The sequence below is a fragment of the Sturnira hondurensis genome, unplaced genomic scaffold (genome assembly GCF_014824575.4).
Source record: "Sturnira hondurensis isolate 20B ecotype Veracruz unplaced genomic scaffold, ASM1482457v3 Scaffold0022215, whole genome shotgun sequence".
Classification (NCBI taxonomy): Eukaryota; Metazoa; Chordata; class Mammalia; order Chiroptera; family Phyllostomidae; genus Sturnira; species Sturnira hondurensis.
In genome coordinates this window covers 12,987,040-13,011,685 of record NW_028094846.1, presented here as the reverse complement: position 1 = coordinate 13,011,685, position 24,646 = coordinate 12,987,040, and the positions used below count along the sequence as shown (strand labels likewise).

The window sequence follows — 24,646 nt, the reverse complement described above, 5'->3', positions numbered from 1 at the left end:
TCTAATGGTTTGTCATCTTTCAACTCATGAAAAGTCTAGGATTAGTCTTGTATATTCTATGAAACTAAAGCAGGAGTACTGGTAAATAACTTTTATTCAGGAAACTGATAGTCATCTATGTGCAAAGGTGATGTGGCAATTAGTTACTTCACAGCTGCTGAAGGAAATTGCTCTCATAGATAGATAAGAGTATACGCATTCTGAGTTAAAAATTGCGTTTGGCTATGAATAACAAAAATCCCTGAAAAACATTGCCTTAAATGATATGGAGGCTTGTATTCTCACATGTAAAATAAGTACCAAGGTGGGCCATTCAGGGCTGGGACAAGAGCTCTACAATTCTGTCAACGCCCCAAGCTCCTCTCTTTCTGATTTGCCATCCTTTGTGCTTGGATTCCATCCGTAAGATTACCTCATGGTTTTCTGAAATACAGTGACTTTTCTTTAATCCTCACTCGAGGACATGTTTATAGATTTTAGTGAGAGAGAAAGGGAGTGAGAGAAACACTGATGTGAGAGGGAGCCATTGATGGGTTGTCTCCCGTATACGCCCCAACCTGGGATCGAACCCGCAACCTTGGTATGTGCCCCAACCCAGGGATGGAACCTGCAGTTTTTTGGTGCATGGGATGATTCTCCAACCAACCAACCTAGCCACCCAGCCAAGGCAAAGTAGGCTGAATATTAATATTAATATTAAAGTAAATTGCATCAGGTAGTGGGGGGGAAATGGACACAACTGTACTTGAACAAGAATAAAAAAAGAAAAAGAAATTGTGTCTATACTTGCAGTGTGCTATATATGAAAGGTATTTATTGGATTAAACTTTATTAAGTGGGCTCTTGATTACTTCTGTATATATTTATTGTTTTAAATCTGAATTTAAAGTTTTAATTCTTCTGTACACTATCAAAGTTTTTATTTGAGGTACATTGCTAATTAAATAAGTTTTCTATTTTGATGATCCAGAGTCTTTTCAAGAATATGCTAATAAAGAAGGAAGACTTTACAAATTCAGTGATAGGACACAGTATTTCTAGTCATGCCTCCAGTCTCAGAATAGCAATTATATGCAATTCCTTCTACTGCTTTGAGTTCCTTCTTCCAGTTTTCTGACTCCGCATATTTACTGCCAGAGTGCTTATGCTCTCTTCCCAGCTCCTGTCCCTCTGAGAGGGTGACAACTATACCTTTTCCCCTGTCCAAAGGACAGAGTGACTCTACCAGGCATTCTGGCTGGAGGGATATATTAGATTATCACTTGCTCATCCTTTTTGTTGCCAGTGTCAACAAAGATAGCAGCTAGCCTCAGAGAGGGTAGTTTTAGGGTAAAAATCACTGACCCTGAGCTAAAACAATTGCTTTTAATCACCTTCTGAGATAGGGTGTGACTTCTCCCTGAAGTTAGGAGAGATGTCTAAGAAGGTGGGGTGGGGCTGGGGAATCTCTTGTTACTTTTTTTGGAGCTGAATCTAAGCACTTACAGCTAGTGTAGTCTGTGCTTCATTGATTCTTTTTTCTTTATCAGGAAACAAGCAGGCTTGTCCATTGTGCCCTAAGGAAAAATTCAGAGCTTGTAACAGCCATAAGCTTCGGAGGCACCTTCAAAATTTACACTGGAAGGTCTCAGTTGAATTTGAAGGTTAGTATTTTTATGCTTGTTGAAAGTGCTATAAATGAAATTCAAGATTTGGTACAAGTTTTCGCATTTAGTTGTGAATTTAATGAAATAGTTTAAGTTTAAAATTATGAGAGATTCATACCTCTCTTTTAATGTGTTGATTGATATTACTCTCTAGGCAATAGCAGTTTAAAGCACAAATAGTTTAGTTTGTCAAATATTTATTAAACCTCTGTTCTCTACTGAGTACTCTGCTTGGCCCTGGAGGTCTACATTTTGAACAATGTTGTCCAAGGAAACATTGAATTTATTCCTCACCCTTTTATTCCTCAGGTTGGCAGTGAATAGATGATAAAATTGAGTTCTAAAGAAGCTCAGTGGCTAATCCAAGATAGTTTTGGCAAAACCAGTATTCAAACTTGGATCTCCTGTTTGTTTTTATACTATACCATATATAACAAGTAAATTAAGGCAATCTCATTAAAATAAATTATGGTATTACAAATAAAGAATAATCCCAGTTATTCTTATAAAATTTACTAACAATTTTGGTGCAAATTGAATGTCTAGTAAACTGCAATATGACAAACAGCCGTTCCTCATTCTAGGTTACACAATGTGCATTTGTCACTTACCCTGCCGACCCGTGAAACCGAGTATTATCGGAGAACAGGTAATCAGACGTGAGGTTTATTTTTAAATTCAGCCCTCTTTAAAGAAGATGTACTTTTTACTTACTGTAAAACTAGAGTGTTCATATTCAGCAGCGAGGTTCACTTTAAGACTTTGTGTGAGTGCTTTCAGACTATCATATGAGGAAAAATGTGAAATGCATGGAAAAAGGAGCTGCTGTATTGAATTGTTTTTATAGTTCCAATTTAAGTCAGACAAATTGTGTTCAAAAGTAAAATTCACGTACTAATTTTAGAATGGAGAATTTAAATAGAAAGTAGTTTTTCTTTTAAAATCAATTTTGACCGTGGAATGAGAGCCTTCAATTTCTGTGATTTAGTAAATATCTTAGTATGTGTTGATTCATTCTCATCATCTTCCCTATGCTCTTCCTTTTAGTTTGTCAAAGGACAGAGTAAGAAATTTTCTGAAATCTTTTATATCTTTTTTTATAAGTACATATGTCTATTTTAGAATACAATTTGACCTTTGGGGAATAAAAATTATGAAATATTTTTAGTGATATTCTCCTGAATACATGTTAGTTTAATGAGTCTTTATTATTAATTTTTCATTGGGATCACTAAAAAGAGTAAAGAGCTGATACCAAAAAAAAAAAGTGAAGTGCTGGGCCAAGGAGGGGAACATTTCTTCCCCCGTAGTAGGACAGTTCTTGGTCCACGCACCTTATGCAACATATTCTGAATATGAAACCCACAGTACCAAAAGGAATTCTGTGCAGTGTCCTGAATATTCTCTGCTTGCCGTCTGATACCAAGTAAATAGCAAGCATCAAGAGTAGGAAAGAGCCCCTGGAGTAGTCTTTTGGTTCCCAGCTATGTGAGAAATTATAAAGTGAGAATTTTTTACTTGGAAAAATAGACATTTCATTATGTGTCTAAAATTGGGTTTGCTGGAGCTAGCTGAAATTTCTAGAAATTTTGAAAGCTGGTTATTAAATGTAGTCATCATTAAAAATTAAGTTATATAAACTTAAAAGTGAATAAGGTATATTAAAACCAAAGGTAATGAATACTCAAAGCTCACTATTTCCTAATTATTTTACTACGTTTTTCTATTATCTGTGCTCTTAAAGGTATTTATGTAATACCTACACGGTAGTAATGCTGTCTTTTCCCAAATACACACTCAGTGATGTCGCACTGGTAGCTTGCAATCTGTGACAGTTGTAGCTTGAAATTATAGAGTATTTCTTCTTGAAATTGTAGGATGGTTATACGATACAAAGTCGCAAACACAAAATCAGGACTTTATTTCCCTGGAGAGCCAGTGAAACATCTACTACTGTGCCATTTATAAGTGCTGCTTACAGAAATGAGGATACAGTTATTTGCTGTTAGAATGAATGGGAAAAATCTTAGAAAATTAAGTTGCAGCCTATTGTAAAGTAAAATTTAAAAGCATGTGTAAGTATAAGTAAGGAAGTAAAGATCCCTTCAGTCACAAGGCAAAATTAATACTATCTTCTATACTGTTAAACCCAAGACATACTAACATATGTAAATTTGCAACCTTAAACAAACTTCTACTTCATTGTCTTAGTAACGTATTTAAATACTCTGTTTGATAGATATCCAGTAAAATGGGCGCCCATTATCATTGTATCATTTGTTCAGCAACAATCACCAGAAGGACTGATATGTTGGGACACGTGAGGCGCCACGTGAATAAAGGAGAGACTAAATCCAGGTATATTGCTGGTAAGTGGAGCAGTCTCATTCACATGTTAATAAGTAAATCCTTAAACAATGGTCCAGTTATTCTTTCTAGACGTCAGGGAGATAAAGAGTTACCCTAATCACTTAGTTAATTACTACTTCATTACTTCAGGTTTTCTTTTCTTTCTGTGAAGCTCCCACCAACGTTTATCTATCCTCAATTAACAGATACATTTAACCCGGGTAGAAAAAAAGCAACTGATGTTCAAGTAAATGTAGGTATCTTAATGAAAGAATGTAGGGTTGTATTACTCACCATGGCTCCTGCACAAATAGTTGTTGTACTTATTGTTGGAACACACTGGAAAGAAGAGGGAAAATGACATAAAGACCATTGATTATCCTGAGTGGTATCAAGTTATTGGTGGTTATCACTGAGGGAGCCCTTCTCAAGAATTAAGCATTAAGCCCCTCACACCCTAAGGCATCTACTGTATACAATGAGTGAATTTCTGTCCGTCTAGAATGGTGTTATATACCTTTCTTTTAAGCGTTGAAAAAAAGGCACTGAAATAATTTTCTATAGAGATTAATTTCCTCACAGAATCTGGTTTGAGAAAGGCTGATCTTGTGAGGCTTGTGCTGCCACTTTGGCAGCTACAGAAGAATGTAGAACACAGCGCCAGGAAAGGTTACTATTTTTGGCATTGTAAGAAGAGAAACAGGGTTGCCATTTACTTAACATTCTGATAGAATCTCATATATTCGTTCCCACACATATTACGTACGTCCCATTTCTTAAATATGTAAAACATATGTACATAGATACATCAGTATTTCATTTGAGTTTGGAACTAAATGATTCTAATGTTTATTAAATATAGAATCTCTTTCTCCTTCATATATGTTTGAATGTAATATGTGATTTAAGTCATCATTATGAGAAAGTGTTCTGAAATCTAGCAAGTTCGGGAAATAAGGTGACTTCGTCATCCATGCTGGCTGATGAAGTGTAATCATACAGAGGGTGCTTTTCTGATCATTACCCCACAATAGCATTTGGCAGCCTGTGTAAACGGGACAGAGTGTTCGATGAGTAATGAAGGTGTTTCGGGATTCTTCATATCTTAGGTTCATTGTTCTTTTTCTGATTTTTTTGTTTGTTTTTAGGTTGATTGTTCTTAACGAGGTATCAAATATTGATGTAGTGATCTGCTAGGCAGTTCAGATTTTACATTGACAAACTTTAATTCACTAAATACTTAACTGAGTACTACTATTTTCCAGAGACAGTGCCGAATAGATCAGTTTTTAACACCTACACAACTAATTACATTAACAGATGATTATAAAGGAAAGTTATTTTCTAGATGTGTATTGTTTTAGATATTTAAGATTATCTTGTATTTAACTAGAAATCTTTTTTCATCTTAGCTTCTGCTGCTAAACCACCTAATGAAATTTTGAAAGAGGCAGACACAGATGTGCAAGTTGGTCCTAACTATTCCATACCTCAGAAAACAGATTCCTATTTTAATCCCAAAATGAAACTAAATCGGTAAGCTAAATTAGGAAAAGTGTCATGTGATATTGTAAATCATTCCGAATGTACCCTCTCTTAATTCTTATGTTCTAATGTAGCAAATTTCCACCTGTGTGCACACTGGTATGCCACAATAATTTTTAAAACCTACAATACCTACCTAGTTAGTTGGGGTATTGATCTCTTTTCCCTTAGATTGTCAAATAAAAAATGACAGTAGCCTGTACAACAATAGCCATCTGGTGCGAATAAATCAAAATCATACCTATGTTTTGTCAGATTGGCAACAATATTTTTTTGATGTGCCACAGAATTTTAGTAATTAGGTTATGTGTACCTAATTACTAAAGGTTGAGAGATGAAAAGGGTGAAAAAGGTTGAAAAAGGTGAAAAGGTTGAGATGAGACGAAAAAGGTTGAAAATCTCTGTTCTCATGTATTGAAATTTAAAACTAGGTACAGAATGAAAATCATCTATTTTAGTGTTTTCTCAGACCAATTTCTTCCTCAGAAAGTAAAGTAAACCTAACTTTATATAATTAATGAGCAGTACTTTTATGGGCAGGTTTTATTTATAAAATTTGTTTCAAAATCATTATTCACAGTGAATGCTTGTCAATGGGACACAATTAGCTTCATAGTTTAATTTCACAAATTTCTACTTCTCATGTTATTAAATACTAATATGTTGTTAGGCCTGTTTTCAAATAGGAACACCAGTTCTCACTGTCCTTTTCTTTTTCCTCATATTCTTAAATAAAATAAAATCTATAATGACAAAGCCATGGTAGAGAACAATTATTTCAGATTATTATTTTTTTCTTCTAGGCAACTGATATTCTGCACTTTGGCTGCTCTGGCTGAGGAACGAAAACCTTTGGAATGTCTAGATGCCTTTGGAGCCACTGGTAAGTAATGAAGCTTTTTTGGAACCCAGCTTTATCAGATTTGTACTGTATTTTAACTTAGAAAATGTATGTAGCCCTGGCTGGTGTAGCTCAGTGGATTGAGCATGGGCCTGCAAACCACACGATCGCAGTTCGATTCCCAGTCAGGACACATACCTGGGTTGCAGGCCAGTTCCCAGCAGGGGACACACCAGAAGCAACCATACATTGATATTTCTCTCCTTCTCTCCTTCCCTTCCTCTCTAAAGAAAAAAAGAAAGAAAGAAAATATATGTGCATATCATATAATATTTTAATGTAAGATTTTATTTTAATATAAAAATTGAAGATCCCAGGTAAAATTTTTTTTTACTGTGTAAACATTTCTAATATAAAAAAAGTGGACAGTATTAATAAATGAATCCCTTGGTATCCTCACTCCACAAATTACCAACTCATGCTCAGTCTTGTAACTATCCCATGTACTTATCTCAGACCTCATACCCCATCCTTTCAGCCATTATGTTGAAACATATCACAGATGTCATTTCATCTCTAAACATTTTAGTTAGGTCTCTAAAGGATAAGAACTTTGATATCAATACTGTACCTTAAAAAATTAAGAATAATTCTATAATATCCTTAAATGTTTCATGTGCCCAGCTATCTCAGTTTCTTATTATCAAATCAGAATCCAGACAAACACTATTTCAGTTGTCACGTCTGCTGAGTCTCTTTTCCATCTACGTTACTGTCGTGTGTGTGTTTGTGTGTGTGTGTGAGATAATTATTTGAATGGCAATCCCTGTCTTGTTCCTGATCTCAGAGGAAAAGCTTTCAACTTTTCACCATTAAGTATGATATTACCTATGGCCTTTATTTTGTTGAAGTACATTCCTTCTATACTTGCTTTATTAGTTTGATCATAAATGGATGTTGAATTTTGCGAAATGCTTTTTCTGCATCTGTTGATATGATCATATGATATTTATCCTTTATTTGTTAACCAATTGTCCTTTATTTGTTGACTGATCTTTGGATGTTGAACTACTCTTGCATCCTTGGAATAGATCCCACTTGATCATGGTGTGTGATCCTTTAACATATTGTTAAATTCAATTGGCTAATATTTTGTTGAGAATTTTTGCTTCTATGTTGTTCAGGAATATTGGCCTGTAATTTTCTTTTCTTGTGGTGTCTGTGTCTGATTTTGCTATCAGGGTAATTTCTCCTGAAAAAATGAATTTGGAATGGTTCTTTCTTCTTCTATTTTTTGGAAAAGTTTAAGGATTGGTATTAATTTTTATTGGAATGTTTGGTTGAATTCACCAATAAAGCTGTCCGGTTCTGGACTTTTATTGGGAAATTTTTGGTTACTGATTGAATTCCTTACTTGTAACTGGTCTGTTCAGATTTCTGTTTCATTCTGATTTAGTCTCAGTAGTTAGTGTGTTTCTAGAAATTTATCCATTTTTTCCTGGTTGTCCAATTCGTTGACATGTAATTATTTATACTAGTCCCTTATGAGCCTTTGTATTTCTTTGGTGTCAGTTATAACTTACTCTCTCATTTCTGATTTTGTGTCCTTTTTTAAAAAAATTTTTTTTAGTCTTTGTTTCATTTAGTTTTGCTGTACTTTTTTGTTATTTCTCTTTCTTTATTAACTTTGGATTTTATTTTTTCCTTTCCTAGTTACTTAAAATGTAGAGGAAGGTCGAGACCTTTTTTTTGTTTCTTGAGACAGGCATTTATGACTTATAGCCATTTTTGTTGCATCCTATAAATTTTGATATGTGACATTTTCATTTGTCATGGGTAGTTTCATTTCAAGGTAGTTTTCAATTTCTCTTTTGATTTTTCTTTGACTCACTGGTTTCCAGTAGCATGTTGTTTAATCTACACATACTGGTGAATTTTCCACTTTCCTTCATGTAATTTTCTGACCACTGTGGTCAGAAAAGTTGCTTGATATGATTTCAGTCCCCGTAAATTTATTAAGATTCATTTCGTGCCCTAAACTGTGATCGCTGTTGGAAAATGTTCTGTATGCACTTGAGAAGAATGTGTGTTCTGTTGCTTTTGGATAGATGTCCTATAACTGTCTGCTAAGTCCACCTGCTCTATTGTGTCATTTAAGACTCATGTTTTCCTACTGATGCTGTGTTTGGATGACCTATCCGTTGATGTATTGAATAGTGGAGCATTGTAGTTTCCTATTATTGCATTGCTGTTTCTCCCTTCAGATCTGTTAATATTTGCTCTCTATATATTTCGGTGCTCATCTACTGTGTGCATGAATATTTACAAATGTTCTGTTTGTTGGATTGAGCGCTTTATGATTATGTAGTGGCCTTCTTTGTCTCTTATTACAGTCTTTGTTTTAAAGTCTGATTTGTCTGATACAAGAACAGCCACTCCCATCTTTCTTTTGGTTTCCATTTGCATGGACTATCTTTTCATCCCTTCACTTTCAGTCTGTGTCTGTCCTTGCATCTAAAGTTATTCCCTAGGACACAGCATCTAGATGGATTTTGCTTGCTTTTTTTATTCATTCAGCCACTCTGTGTCTTTTGATTGGAGGATTTAGTCCATTTACATTTAAATGTAAATGTAAATACCCATTGATACACATGTACTTATCACCATTTTAAATTGTTTTCTAGTTTTCATAGTTCCTCATTGTTACTTTCATCATCTCTTGCTCTTTTCCTGTGTGGGTTGATGACTTTCACTAGTGGCATGCTTATATTCTTTTTTTTTTAATCTTTTGTGTATTTACTCTAGGTTTTTGCTTTGTGGTTACCATTGAAGCTTTTTCTGTAACAATCTATTTTAAGTTGAATAGCAAGTTAAGTTCAATCCCATTATAAAGCTCAACATTATTACTATCGTCCAACCCATTTTTTGTTTTTAATGTCACATTTTACATCTTTTTATCTTGTATAACCCTTAATTAATTATTATAATTGTAGTTATTTTTACTACTTTTGTCTTTTAACCTAGTTTTACATGTGATTAATCTACTATCTTTACTGTATAATTACCTTTCCAGTGAGATTTAATCTTTCTTGTGTGTTCTTGTTACTAGAGATTTTATTTGAACAGGGATCATAGAAAAGTTTTGTAAGAAATAGCAATGAAATTGCATAAGACATTTTTTGTGATAACTTTTCTTCAGAGGCTTTGTAGTGAGAAATTAGTGAGAAAAGAATTACTTATGAAATACTAAAATATTAAAATAATTTCTTTGTTATTTATGGAATCATATTCTATATTATTATACTACTTTTATTTTTTTAATTATTACAATTTAGAAACTTATTTTCTTTCCCATTTCTTCTAAGGGATAATGGGATTACAATGGGCAAAACATCTTGGAAATGCAGTCAAGGTCACAATTAATGACTTGAATGAAAACTCTGTGACGTTGATTCAGGAAAACTGCCATTTAAACAAATTAAAAGTGGTGGTGGACAGTAAGGAGAAAGAAGAGACTGATGAAGTTCTTGAAGAAGGAGAGGAAAAACTTGGTAATATTCAGGTGACCAAAATGGATGCCAATGTATTGATGCATTTGAGATCTTTCGATTTCATGTAAGTGGAAAAAAGTTGCTTTTTATTTATTTCAGTTAATACAGCTTTTTGTTTTTAGCATTGGCCTAAGGAACGCAATAAGAACATTTTCCAGCATTTGAAATGAAGTGCCTGGGTCTGACAATTTTCCTCTAAGTCTGATATATTTTTGCATATCTAACACATCACATGATCATTTTATTAGTTTTAAAACAATTATCTATTTCAAACAGATTTATAAAGTACTTTTGAACTAATGGAATTTTGTCACTAGAAATAATGACAGTTGTCTAATTTTGGTTACAAGTATGATTTTACACATGTCGTGTTCTTTCTGATTTTAGACACCTAGACCCTTTTGGAACGTCAGTGAACTATCTTGATTCTGCGTTCAGAAACGTAAGAAACCTCGGCATAGTGTCAGTGACTTCTACAGACATCAGTTCTTTGTACGCCAAGGCACAGCACGTGGCCCGGCGCCACTACGGCTGTAACATCGTCCGGACCGAGTATTACAAGGAGCTAGCAGCCCGAATTGTTGTGGCGGCACTGGCAAGGTACCGAGTTGCCAACAGTGTCCCCACTGTGTTTGGATGCACGATAAAAACAGATCCAAGAAGCACTTGTTTTATTTTTAACATATGTACAAAATGGAAATTCTGTATTCCATATCTATAATCTTGATTTGCTTGGTAATCTTATACTATATTTTTTAGAATTTGATTTGACAGCTTGTGCCTAAAATATTTACTCTTCAATTAAAAATGTTATTAAAACAATGAAGTATTAAAAAGATAAAAATGGAAAGTTAATTTTAAGTCAGTTATTTCAACAATGTAGGGTAGATGAGAGGATAGCATAATGAAAAGGAAAGGCAAAGATTATCTTTAAATGGTTAGAAATAGTCATTGTTTTCTGTTTGTTTCATCTAATCTTTAGTGTACAAATAATTTACAAAATGATGGCTGGGTAACTCAGTTGGTTAAAGCATCATCCAGATATACCAAGGTTGCAGGTTCAAAGCCCAGTCAGGGCACATACAAGAAAACAACCAATGAATGCATAAATAAGTGGAACAACAAATCGATGTTTCTGTCTCCCTCTCCCTCACTTTCTCTGTCTTTTGAATTAATAAGTGAAAATACATATATGTATAAAATAAGATACAGTGATGGCTTATTAACTTGATTCTGCAAAATGATCTTACCTATAAAGTTCTTTTATGAGGATGTCTAAACAATTGAGGAAAGGAAGTTTTTTTGAGCCCCTTTTATTCAGAGAATTATGCTAGAAGAATAATACAATAATGTAAATGGACATGAAAAGTAATGGATGATGAGCCAGCTCACGTAACACTCGTCTCACGGCATTTAGGTTGGATTTCCTACCTCAGCATAAATAGATTATTAGACTCCATAGACCTTAAGGGTTATTCCTAAGTAATTGAAAACTCTGATGTACAGGCTATACATGCCTACTTAAAAATGCTTATAACCTAACAAATTCAAGTTAATACATGTGAGCTAAGTTTAGTGTGTAACACTCAGTAAACATGGCTTAGAAGAAGGTTTTATAGAAAATACAGATGAAAAGGAAGAAAGGGGGTGGTGAGGACAAGGAGACGTTGGAAACCAGGGACTAGAGCCCGATTGAGAGAATGCCCTAAGAGAAAATGTCTAGGCTAGCATCGTATGTCCTATGTTTCGATTTGTGCAAAAGTTACAGTAAGGATCTTTTAAAAGCACTGCTACTGAGAACTGAATTTGCCTTCTTTTTCCCATTACCCACCCATCGTTTAATATTCAGGTTAGTATTTGTCAATATAACCTCAAACAAAAAAATGGTAAGCGCACAAAATAAAATTTCTTTGCAGAGCTGCAGCTCGATGTAACAAAGGCGTAGAAGTGCTGTTTGCGGTGGCCCTGGAGCATTTCGTCTTGGTGGTTGTGAGGGTTCTGAGGGGGCCTACTTCTGCAGATGAAACAGCCAAGAAGATTCAGTACCTTATCCATTGTCAGTGGTGTGAAGAGAGGATTTTTCAGAAGGATGGTAATATGGTAGAAGGTAAGTCAAGTTTCTTTTGACTGTATGTTGTGTTTAATTTATGTATGGTCCTCCAATACATAAGCCTCTATCACATCCCTAATTATACATATCGTCCTTTGATTTTAAAGATGACAGTGCTAACTTTATTTCCTTTACTGGATTGCCTTTCATCAACAGACAAGACATTCGTGTGAGTTTATTAGAGTTATTTACTCATGCTGTACAACTTATACTCGCTAGTCCTGCCCTCCTTATTGAAACATCTAGGAATAACTTAGTTTCACTGTGACTAATTTTAGGAACATAAGTCAGATTACCTCTTTGTCTAGACTCTTTCAGATCATTAATTTTATAAAAATAACTTTGATGTTTCTGGCTGAATATAAATCTATCAGTTATAAAATTCATTCAGTAAACATTTACTGAGCTTCTGCTATATGCCAGGCCTGGGAACCAAGGAAAATTTTTGTGGCTTATGCCTTGATAAAGCTGTTTTTAGTTTTGCTTTCCTAGGATATAGAAACAGTTGCCCATTGTTTTCTTAGGTTCTTGGCCTTTTTTAGTATGGATTTTTAAGAACTCATATAAAAAGTTCTTTATATATTAGACTTAAACCCTTGTGATATGAGATGCAGATGGTCTCATTTTGTCACTTGGGTTTGCAAATCCATTTCTTTAATCTTTGATAGTTTTTCTTTGTTGCCGTTTGAAGTTAAGAGAACTTGTATGTATTCTGGATTTTGTCTATAGTTAGAGTAAGGTTTCTGTTCAAGGTAGGTTACATTGTATTGAATGGTCTGCCTTTTTACCAGTGATGTGAGAATACCATCTCTCTCTTATACTAAAGTCTCACATGTATTTGAGTTTGTTTCTGGATTTCCTATTCTGTTCCAGTGGTTGGATGAATATTTGCACATCTCTACTACACTCTTTTACATTCAGATTTTTAGTGTTAATATCTGTCAGTGCAATCCCTTCTCAAAGCTCTACTTTCAGGCCCTGGCCGGGCAGCTCAGTTAGTTAGAGTATCATCCTGATACAGGGCACATACAGGAATCAATCAATGTCCCTGGTTGGTGTGACAAGGTGTATTGAGCACCGAGAAGTCACCAGTTCAGTTCCCAGTCAGGGTACATGGCTGGGTTGGGAGCCAGGTTCCAGTTGGAGGTGCGCTAGAGGCAGCGGATCGCACGTCCATGATGTGTCTCTCCCTCTCTCCTTCCTTCCCCTCTCTCTAAAAGTAAGTAAATAAAATCTTTTAAAAAAGGAAAAGAACCAATGAATGCATAAATAAGTGGAACAACAAATTAATGGTTCTCCCCCTTCCTCTCTAAAATCAATCAATAAATTTTTTAAGTCTATTTTCAAAGTGTTCCTGGGCCTCCCAGACTGGTACTGCGCATATATATATATCACACAAAAATGAATAGACCATAGTAAATAAAGGGTACTGTTGTGGTGTTGGAGCCTGCTAAGAACCTAATGCGCTTTCCATTGGCACCTCTGCTGCGGTGTTACCTGGTAAAGGGGCGGAGGGCACTGTGCCAGGCTCCTTCTCTAGTTCCTTTGGTGCTCTCCAGTTCCAGCCAGAGTCCGAGATGCAGATCGCTTACCGTGGTGGCCTTCGTTTCCTACTTCACTGCGTTTTATTAGATGTTGAATTTTGTCATGTTTTTCAGCATTTGTGGAGATTATATGGTATTTCTCCTTAGAGCTATGAATTTGATTAACTATAATAAGATTTCCCAGTATCGAACTCTGGTGACTTTCTAGAATAAAGTGTTTAGTTAGGAAGTGTTCTCAATATAGATTCTGTTTGCTAAGGTTTTTAAGGATTTTTCTTTCAATATTTGTATAGTTTTCCTGTTTTAGGTTGGGTTTTAGAGTCAGTTTAAACTCCCTTCAGAAAGAATTGAAGGAACTTCCCCTCCTTTTTTTCAGGGCTCGGCGACTGTTTAACGAGCATCCTGTTCTTTAAGGTTTGGCCCTGTTCACCTGGCTCTTCTCCTTGACTCCCATGGAGTTGAGCCAGGCAGTGTCTAATGTTCCCTTTTAATTCCCTTGGTTTCTGTGGTTATCGTCTCATTTTTTAAATTTTTAATATTTGTCCTTTCTGCTTTTTTTCCTTGACTCCATTAGATACTGGTTTATCTATTCTATCATTGTTTATTTGTTACTTTTCTTAGTGTTTACTTTTTAGTAGTAATATGTATATTTTGGTAATTTGGATTTATTGGTTAAACAGTATACTTTGGCTTCTTGCTATCATAAATGAGGTCATTGGCTTTCCATGTTTATTTCCTAATCTTTGTTCATTATATCATTTGTGTTATTAGAATGTGTAGCATTTATATTGTTTTGCCAATATAATCTGTATATTAAATATATTCAGACTCATCATCAGCCTTTTTGCCATAATCTCTCTACTCATCTCTTAGTTGGTTAAATGTACTTTTAGCCAGAGGGTTCGTGGGGAAAATGCTCCTTGCTCATGCGTGTTCGGAGCTCACCGTTTATGGCCTTTGTACCGAAAGGCTTTACAGAGCTTCTTTGAGTGCCTTGTGAAAGTTCTTCTAGTCTTGTATCACTGAACATTAATGTAATCTTCTTTCTTCCATGTGACATGATCGTGTTGTCTGGCTGCCCAAAGGAGGGTCTATTTTTGAAATCCAGTACCTTTACTCCGTGCCTGTCCTTTTAGGATCAGTGTTTCTGGGTCACCGGGTTCCCTTTCATCGTGTAGTTTCAAATCCTTTATTTCAAGAAAGGGCTCTTAAATATGTGCTTCACTCTGAGACTTGTCTTACCTTTGTACTGTTATGCCTGTGCTAGGTCTCCTTGGCCTATCTTCTTTTAACTTCATTTTATCTCTAAAAATGCTCAGAGAGATTTCTGTTGTTTTGTTGTTGTTGTTGTTCGTGTATTGGTCCTTTTAAAAAAATTATTTATTTTTTTAGAAGGGGGAAGGGAGAGACACATCAGTGTGTGGTTGCCTCTCGCATGCCTGCTACTGGGAACCTGGCCTGCAACCCAGGCATGTGCCCTAGACTGGGAATCGAACTGGTGACCTTTTGATTTGCAGGCTGGCGCTCAACCACTGAGCCACACCAGCCAGGGCCATGTATTGGTCCTTTTATCATTATGAAATGTCCATCTTTATTTGTCGCATTTCTTATCTAAAAGCCTCTATTATCTAGTATTAATATAAATACCACTCTTGTAGTTACGATTTACATAATATATTTTTCTCATCTTTTTACTTTCAATATGAGTGTCTTATTGGAACCTACCTTTTTATTGAATATTTAGTCTAATCATTTTTTTCTGCCTTTTAATGAGGTTTTAGACCATCATATTTAATGTAATTATTAAAATAGTTGGCTCTTTTATAGTTTGTTTCATGTCTTTTTCTGTTCCTCTTTTGTTGCATTCTTTAGTATTGAACAGATATTTTTAGTGCTATTTTCTGTGTTGTTTTTATTTTTTTAAGATTTTATTTATTTATTTTTACAGAAAGGTGAAGGAAGGGAGAAAGATAGGGAGAGGAACATCAGTGTGTGTTTGACTCTCACACAGCCCCCACTGGGGACCTGGCCCGCAACCCAGGCTTGTGCCCTGACCAGGAATTGAACTGGTGACCCTGTGGTTCTCAGGCCAGCACTCAATCCACCAAACCACACCACACCAACCAGGACCTGTGTTTATTTTTTAGCTGTGTGTTTTTCCGTTACATTTTTTTCTTAATGATTTCTCCAGGGATTACAATATATGCCTTTAACTTTCTTTGATCTCAGGTTAATAATGAGGTAAGACTGGCAAAATTTAGCAACTTTGCTCAAATAAAATTCTCTCCTTCCCTCCTATGCTAATTTTGTCTTAAATTAATTACATTTATATACACCTTATCCAACAATACAGTATTATTTTTAAGTACACAATCTTACGAATTCTCAAGTAAATTAAGAAAAACATACACGTCTTTCATAGTTACCCATACAATTACCTTTCATTATATTTTCTTCTCTCTCTGTCAGGGTACATCTCAAATGTCTTTGGTTGTCCCCACAGAAAGTTATTTGGAAACACTTGGGACAGGGAGGGATTTTACTGTAATGAGAAGGCTCCAGTCTGCCTTTTCATTAGAGGTACCCCTTCCCCCCTTGCCAATAAATATATATAGGTCTTTTCTGTTGGATTGCTAAGTTGTTCTAGAGAAGAATCTTCCGGTCTCCTCTCAGCCTTCAGGAACCAGTGTGGTGAAGGAGACTGGAAGGTCTGACCATTAGCCACTCCTTTACTTAATCCTCTCTTTGGTATCCGTGACTAATGCCCCTGATTTTACGTCTTCAGTGGTTCAGCTCCACCCAAAACTGACTTAACTCTTGGGATGGGGAAGACACAGAAGCCTGCCTCTGGGTTTTAGAGAGAAACTCCTTATAATTTTTACCCAGGCCTCCTTTTCGCAGGCCCTGCCTCTCACCCCCTCCGAGACAGTCAGCGTCTTCCGCGCACAGTCTTCCCAGGGCCCACGATGCCAGGTCGCTTGCTTTTCTGTTGGCAGCCTGTCTGCCCGCTCCAGGCTCAGGCTTCAGCCCTCTCTGGCCTGAAAAACCAGCTACCCCTTGTGTACCTGAATCCCATTTGTAGAATTTTATTGGCATTTCTCATTTTTTTACCTCTTCATTTTATTTATCACCGGAGTTTGAATTGTATTCCATTGCTCTCATGTGAATCATGCTTTAAAAAGTGGCAGGGATAGAGTGTGTTCAAGTCACTGCATTTAAATAGAAGTCTTAAAATAGTTTTGGATTCCTCATCTGAAATTGCCTTTATAGTCTATAGTGACACGGAAACACTAGTTTTCTTTCTTTATCCTTTAATTTTTGCTGTTCACTTGAGAGGGAATTTGCTGATGCTGACCCAGCACCGAGAAACTCTGGGCAAGGTGCTTGAGGAAAGACGGGTTAGGAGGGTGGGAGCATTTTGCAAAGTGGGTCACAAAACAACCTAACACAAATTCATGTGTGTGCTGTCTGCCTGTGGTAAGTGGGTGTAACTGACTGACTGGCGATGTGAATCGCCCTCATTTGGGTAATTCTGCCTGTAATATTTGTAACTTACTTATTTAATGGTTCCAGGGACGTCTTCTTGAATATATTCATAAAATGTTTGAGGACATAGTTCTCAACAAAGCTAATCAATGATAACCCTTAAGGCTTACAGTTAAATAATACTGAAAAGTAGACCTAGAAAAACAGTGCCAGAGACCTTTTAAGTAAATCTAAAATAAGATCTCACACTGTGTATTATGCCATTTAATTGTATTGAATAATGCTGATGGATAGCAAGCAGCTGTGGACCTATGTCCTTACCACCACAGCCTTGAATATACCTGGGACTGACTGCCCAGATCTGGCCCTTCTGAGAGTACCATATTTTGCTGCATATAATGTGCATCTATGTTTTTGTGCACATTGTCCATGGGATTATGATACTCATAGTAATTACTCATAGTAATTATTATACCCATGTGTAATGCACATCCTTAGTCCTCCCTCATAAATTTGGCCAAAAAAGTGCACTTTATACACTGCACAATATGGGGTAACTGATCCACCGAGAAATAGCCTGGGAAAAATTAATTGGAGACTGAGTCTGATTTAAAATGGCCATCCTGGTTAAGTGAACTGAAAAAGTTCACACTAAAATATTGCCCCATTTTGGAAACCAAATATGTCCCCAATTGCCTTATAATTCTGTCAGGCCTCATCTTATCCTATGTAAGTCATCTTATTATAAGATGTACGTATACATCTTACTGTATGTAAATCAGTAAAATACAGATATGTGTGGGCTTTATAAGACTTTCTCTTAAATAATTTTGTGTAGTAACTAAGTATTAGTAAACAGCCTCTAATAAGCTGTTTGACATGGATTTCTATAATTTCTCTTCTGCTTTAATCCTCTGATCTGTATAATTGAGGTTTTTGCAAAAATACTTAGCATAATCCCTGGCACATAGTAGATTCTCAATATACAGCAGCTGCAAATTATTATTAAGATAACAGTCACTACTGAGAACACTGCCATGTCTGCTTTGGGTTTCTCTCTCCACAGAACACCCGTACAGACAGCTACCCTGTAACTGTCATGGAAGCATGCCGGGGAAGACAGCCATAGAGCTTGGACCTCTGTGGTATGTGTGCCGAAGCGTAACAGCACATTCAAAATTGATTCACATATTGGTGTGGTTGCCGACTTTTGATGATGTATGGTCAGAGACAAGGCCCTGGCCAGATGATGGCTCGGTTGGTTAGAGTGTCAGTGTCTTCCCGATAGGCCAGTGTTGCCGTGTGATCCCAGGTCAGGGCACATGTGAGAGGCAATCAATGAAGCCATAAATAATGGAACAACAAACCTATCGCTCTCTTTCCCTTTCCCCTCATCTCCCTTCCTCCCCCCCCATCCCTCCTTCCTTCCCTCCATCCCTCTCTCTAAAAAATAAAAAAATAAAAATAATTAAGACAAGCACATTTTGATTGAACTTTTTTTAAGTCAAGGCAAATGATCAGCTCTTCTCCCTCTATGAACCCTAGGAGTTCTCCCTTTTCAGATTTTTCTTCACTACTATTCCCCCATTTGCGGGCGGCGCTGAGAGACGGTGGAATTAGAGAAGCCCGAGGGATCTGCTGACTTGCCAATTCATTTCCGAGTATGAACAAAGAGCCTTTTTAGTTGATAATTGTAGACTTCTAGGGTGTTTATAAAGTGTCACAGTAACTTTGTAGAAGAGTCAACTAATATGAAAGGACTTCAAGGAATTCATTTTAAGAAAGGCATACGATAGAGTCTTTTGTTTTAGGGAAAAGTTGTTTACTTGGGCCTCGACTGAAAATTTTTAATGTGCATGTGCTTTGCATCATTAATAACTAGAGGTTCATGACAACATTATTGTGACAAGAATCATTGCAGATTTCTACCTCATTAATTTACAAGATCAAAGCGTAGCCATCTACTAAACCTAAAAACTAACCACAATGGTAAAACTGCTGGTGCTCATTTTATTTTCTTTATCCCGTGGTTTTATTCTAGTTAATTTTATTTATTTTTTATTTTAATTGAATTTATTGGAGTGACATTGGTGAATACAATTACATAGGTTTTAGGCATACATTTCTATAATAGATCATCCGTATATTACATTGTGTTCACCACCCCATCTTTATCCTATGTTAATACCCTTAGATTGAGAGCGATCTAGCCAGCCTTGTCTTCTGCTGATACTGCTTCTCTTACCTGTATCATCTGCTGCATGTTAGTCCTACTCACTGACCTCAGAAGTAGGGAAATGAGCCCTGGCCAGGTAGTTCAGTTGGTTGGAGCATCGTCCCAGTGTGCCAAGGTTGCACGTTCCATCCCCAGTCAGGGCACGTACAGGATGAACCCATGAATGTATAAATAAGGGGAACAACAAATCAGTGTTTCTGTCTCTCTCTCTCCCCCCCACCCCCGCTGCCCTTTACTCTCTCTCTCTCTAAAACCAATTAAATATTAAAAAATTAAACAAAAAGAACGGGAGAAATGAGTTATTCTTAACAGACTGCTGAATCCAGAAGGAAGATCTTCTAGCTCAACCCCCTCATTTTACCAATGAGAAAATTAGGACACAGCATTATTAATTATTAAGTGCTGGCTAAAACTGACCTCCAAACCTTAGCAGCTCAGGCAGGGCCAGAACTCAGGCTTTCTCACTCCCAGGACCGAGTTCTGAGTCCTGGGAGTCGGGCCTTAGGATTTCCTCACTCAAAGCCATGGTCATCTCTCTGCTCGCACCCAGATTCTCTTCCCCTTTCGCGACCTCCAGTTCAAAGTCTGCATCCTCATAGAAGCTTCTCCCTAGTGCTTTGGCCCAAATTCTTTCTAAAGTCCCTTTTAGTGTTACGGTGATCATTCACTTGACACTTGAAGTCATCTACCTTTCCACATGCATTTGCTAACCCTGATAATAATTGCTACCATCCTTAAGGATATTCTTTGTTGTGGAGATTTTATGCCTGCCCTCTCATTGAATTCCTACAAGTTTGTGAGAGGTTTTATTTTCCATTTTATGATAAAGGAGATGAGACTCAAAGGCAGTAATTATTCAAGATTACCCAGCTGGTTAGTGGTGGAAGCCAGGATGGGAATCCAGGTTTATCGGACCTGGAATTTCATATTCTGTACATCACAACTGTGATTCTCAAATTAAATGGGAGGCGTGCCAGTAACCCTGGGCCATTCTCCTCCATTTTACCATAAACACATGGAATTGATCGGATTTACTCTCACTGACAGGAACACGCACTGTGAAAACCCACACACCATGTCCCTGTCTGCATTTCCAGGCTTTTACAGGGTGACCATTGTATTTTACACCTGGGCGTGTCGTCCGCACCTCTGGGCTGGAGGGTATGCAACCAGGGCTCTGTATCTGATGAAGGTTCAGTGAGCTCTTGTTGATTTAACTGTGAACAGAATTTCCTTGACTAATCTCACTAGTTGGGAGAACTCACAGGGTAAAAAGGAATGGGGAAATAGTAAACAGTTTTTCATTAAATCATAATTTTTAAAATTTCTGTATAATTAACTATGTATCTTAATTGTGGTTAAATTATGGGAACTTACTTTTACGACAATGAACATGTCTCTCAAACCCAATTCTCTATATTTTCTTGGTTTTTTTTCATCTTGTTTTATTTTTTAGGTCAAGTTCCCTCTTCAATACTGGATTTCTAAAAAGAATGCTAGTGGAGTCTCTTCACCACGGTTTAGACGACATTCAGCCCCTCGTAAAGACGTTAATCTTTGAGTCGGAGTGCAACCCTCAAAGTCAGTTTTCTGTTCATTCACCTGCAAACCCCAACAAGCAAGGTAACTAATTTGAAAATCAGTTCACCAGCGTACGCATGGGTTACCAAAATGCTGTACCTCACTGCTGCTTTAATCAAAGGCAGTATGAGTCTTGTGCTTTAAGTCCCCTCTAATGAGTCTGATCATAATTTGGTTGTTAAATTTGATTTTGAATTGCCTAATTTTCTTCAGGTTTATATTCAGGGCCTCAAATAATGATTTTATTAAGATAATGTATATATTTTTTAATTTAAGTAGATTAAAAGTACTAAAAGTTAGTTGTGGTTTTATTACCCTGTATCTGCTTTCTTGAAAGAGAAATCTTGGGGAATTCTGAGTGGCCAAAACTTTTGATAATATCCATTGAGACACAGAAACTAGGATTTACACTTAACACTCATTAAAACTAAGGGTTTTTTATCGTTTTCTCTGTTATAGTTTTTTTCTGGCCATTGACCTAAGGGTGAGCCTACCAGACATCCTAGCATTTCTCCTGTCATTAGAAGCAGCAGCCGTTGTAGAGTTAAAATGCAGTTCTTGCCATTTTGCCACAGAATCTATCATATATTCATGAAAGCTGTATGGATGTAATTTAGTAAGCTTTTATGTAAATTTTGAATTACTAGCTTTCTATAAAATATTTTGTTTTTATTTTAGAAGAATGTGGTGTATTTATTAAAACTACAGATGACACCACAACAGATAATTACATTGCACAAGGTATGTATGGCTATGTGTGTGCATGTGTACATATGCATGTATCGGGGCAGAAAGGCAGACAGCAAGACAGAAGAGATTTCCTTGGTAGCCCACTTATTGACATGTACTCTGTTCACATTTCTGCTACACGAAAATCCCTTTGAAACAACTGTAAGATCAAATTCTGTTTGAGTTAAAATTCAATTTTATTCTTATTCTTTTAAACTTTCTCATCAACATATAATACATAGAAATTCTATTTATAGTACATAGCAATTCTATTGATTAACCAGAACACCTATTCTCTAGCCATAAGAATTTATTATATGGCCTTTCTTGCAGTTTGGGATGTGTGCATACTTTAAAATGTGGTTGTATTTAGGCATTGCAAAGTCATATTAAAAGGCTGTTAAGATTTATAATGCCAGTGCCTTAATATCTGTGGTTTTGTTTTGCTTTTTAAAAGACAACTTTAGATTCTAATATGTGTCAAATACGGGTAAAACGAAAAAAATAGTGTTAAGGTTGGAAGTGCAGAGGATTATAATTACCAGCTGTAATCTTGTATTCGTTGGTCAACATTTTAAGGTTGCTCTTCAAAGACAAGAAAACTTCAACTCCTGTTAACAGCATGTGGTTTAATGGCTGCTGTTTGCTCTTTCTAATAATGGTCATGTTCATTTGGCACCTTCAGCTAATGTAATGTGCTAACATTCCAATCACTGTAGAACCATTTATCCCACTCCTCCGTCAGAAGAAAGAAAACAGCAGTAGGGCAGACCGTAATGCGCATCAGACTTCACAGTAATTTTCTTCTGTGTGTTCTTGGGGAACCTTGGCCAGGTTTTGTGACCACTGAAGACCTATTTATCAAACATTGGCATTCATAGGAGGACAGCTACACAAGCGGAAGGGCATTATCCCAGGAATTTATACAACCTGGGGAGAAGAGATTTACACGCAGGAAAGGCCTGCGTACACCCCACAGTAAAAGTGGCAGCACTCAGTCGAACGGAGCAGCACAAAGCATCCACGGCAGTGACGCCGGTGAGGCGACCGGCCCCGAGTTCACAGCTTTCTACCGGAAACTAGAGTTGAGACTTGAGACTGAAGAAGGTGGAAAGTTCGATTCTGACTCGGCAAACAGTTATATGCTAAAGTTACATCATTAAGGGATAGTGGAAATGAGAGTATCTTATTCTTATGAGTTCTCTAGGAATTAAGATTGGATAGGGTGAAATGGTGTTTCAGAGAATTTAGACTTGAGATGACATGTAGTTATAAAAGTACTTGGTTTGTAATTTTTAAGAAGATGCTAACTGTGTGCGTGTGTTTCAGGAAAAAGAAAAGGTAGTGAAACAGTCACCAGTTTAGCCAAGAAGCAGAAGACTGACGTCAGTACTGAGCATCCTCCCTTCTATTACAACATCCACAGACACAGCATTAAAGGGATGAACATGCCCAAGTAAGCCAGCCAGTGAAGGGCAACCTGTGAGTTTTATATTTGAATGATTGTGACTTAAATAAAAACACCACCTCATTCTTTTTTCTTCCCTTGCTGCAGGTTAAAAAAGTTTCTCTGCTATCTTTCTCAAGCAGGCTTTCGAGTAAGCCGAACTCATTTTGACCCCATGGGTGTTCGCACAGACGCACCTCTGATGCAGTTTAAGTCCATTCTTTTAAAGCACAGCACCCCCACCAACACTGGAGGACAGCCGGAGGGCCCTGTCCCGCCAGCACCGGAAGACACGGTAGCTGACAGGGTGGAGGCGGCAGTGACTGACAGAGCAGAAGCGAGCAGCTGTAGAAGACTGTGAACGCAGAGAGGCTTCATTCCCAGGTGTCTGTATAGCTGGCCTGAGTTCTCTATACCACCTGTAGTTCTTTTTTTATTCTTCCAAGTCAGTGGTGTAAAAATAAAATAAAAACGTGTTTTCATTCAGAAAATGAGCAGTTTCTACTTAACTGGTTTGGGAGCTGTGCTTTCCAACTTTTTTTTTTTTAATCTTTTTTTTTTTAAAGATTTTATTTATTTATTTATCTTTGGAGGGGAGGAGAGAGGGAGAGAAACATCAATGTATGGTTGCATTTCATGAGTCCCCTGCTGGGAGTTGGCCTGCAGGGAACTGGCCTGGAACCCAGGCATGTGCCCTGACTGGGAATCGAACCGCGATCCTCTGGTTCGCAGGCTTGTGCTCAATCTACTGAGCTATGCCAGCCAGGGCTCCAACTTTTTCTTATTTTAGAGAAAACTTAACATCATAATGAAAACATTTCCTATGAAGCCAAGGTTTTNTGGAGGACAGCCGGAGGGCCCTGTCCCGCCAGCACCGGAAGACACGGTAGCTGACAGGGTGGAGGCGGCAGTGACTGACAGAGCAGAAGCGAGCAGCTGTAGAAGACTGTGAACGCAGAGAGGCTTCATTCCCAGGTGTCTGTATAGCTGGCCTGAGTTCTCTATACCACCTGTAGTTCTTTTTTTATTCTTCCAAGTCAGTGGTGTAAAAATAAAATAAAAACGTGTTTTCATTCAGAAAATGAGTAGTTTCTACTTAACTGGTTTGGGAGCTGTGCTTTCCAACTTTTTCTTATTTTAGAGAAAACTTAACATCATAATGAAAACATTTTCTATGAAGCCAAGGTTTTGACTGAGATCACCCTGTTGAACTACTAAGAAAGTTTTCACATGCAACGTGTTTGGAATTTTACGTATGTTATGGGAACCATTCGGAATGTCACCTTGGCTTATATCGACGCTGAACAGGAAGAACAGTGTCCTCTCGGGTCACTAATATATTTCACACTCACCAAGTTAAAATACATTCCTGATTTTAAGAAACCATACTTCTCCCCACACTGACCTTTTAATTTCTAACTTTTCAGAAATTTAATACTTGCCCGAGATAGACATTTTTCTAATGTTTAAGGTCTGTGTGACTGACCTTCAGAGTAAGATTCTGTCAAAGTAAATTGACACCATGTTTGTAATTAGAATAATTGTGCATAAGCACTGAACTTCTCAAGGAGAGAGGTTTTA

The 24,646-nt window shown here is 36.9% G+C and overlaps 1 protein-coding gene across 2 annotated transcripts in view; it reads left to right on the top strand.

The window, feature by feature from the left end:
• Nucleotides 1-23,556, top strand: part of TRMT1L (tRNA methyltransferase 1L) — a 28,092-nt gene extending 4,536 nt beyond the window's left edge. Inside the window, exons 3-15 of one of the 2 annotated variants that reach the window (XM_037034920.1) lie at nucleotides 1,530-1,643; nucleotides 2,231-2,295; nucleotides 3,886-4,015; nucleotides 5,408-5,531; nucleotides 6,344-6,423; nucleotides 9,747-9,996; nucleotides 10,320-10,532; nucleotides 11,849-12,039; nucleotides 18,139-18,217; nucleotides 20,765-20,931; nucleotides 21,568-21,630; nucleotides 22,948-23,074; nucleotides 23,174-23,556. In XM_037034920.1, coding sequence (XP_036890815.1) covers nucleotides 1,530-1,643; nucleotides 2,231-2,295; nucleotides 3,886-4,015; nucleotides 5,408-5,531; nucleotides 6,344-6,423; nucleotides 9,747-9,996; nucleotides 10,320-10,532; nucleotides 11,849-12,039; nucleotides 18,139-18,217; nucleotides 20,765-20,931; nucleotides 21,568-21,630; nucleotides 22,948-23,074; nucleotides 23,174-23,426 — 1,856 coding nt within the window. In that variant the 3' untranslated portion in view covers nucleotides 23,427-23,556. The remainder of the gene's footprint in view (nucleotides 1-1,529; nucleotides 1,644-2,230; nucleotides 2,296-3,885; nucleotides 4,016-5,407; nucleotides 5,532-6,343; nucleotides 6,424-9,746; nucleotides 9,997-10,319; nucleotides 10,533-11,848; nucleotides 12,040-18,138; nucleotides 18,218-20,764; nucleotides 20,932-21,567; nucleotides 21,631-22,947; nucleotides 23,075-23,173) is intronic. The other variant, XM_037034921.1, reaches the window with a different exon arrangement.
• The last annotated feature ends 1,090 nt before the right edge of the window (nucleotides 23,557-24,646 follow it).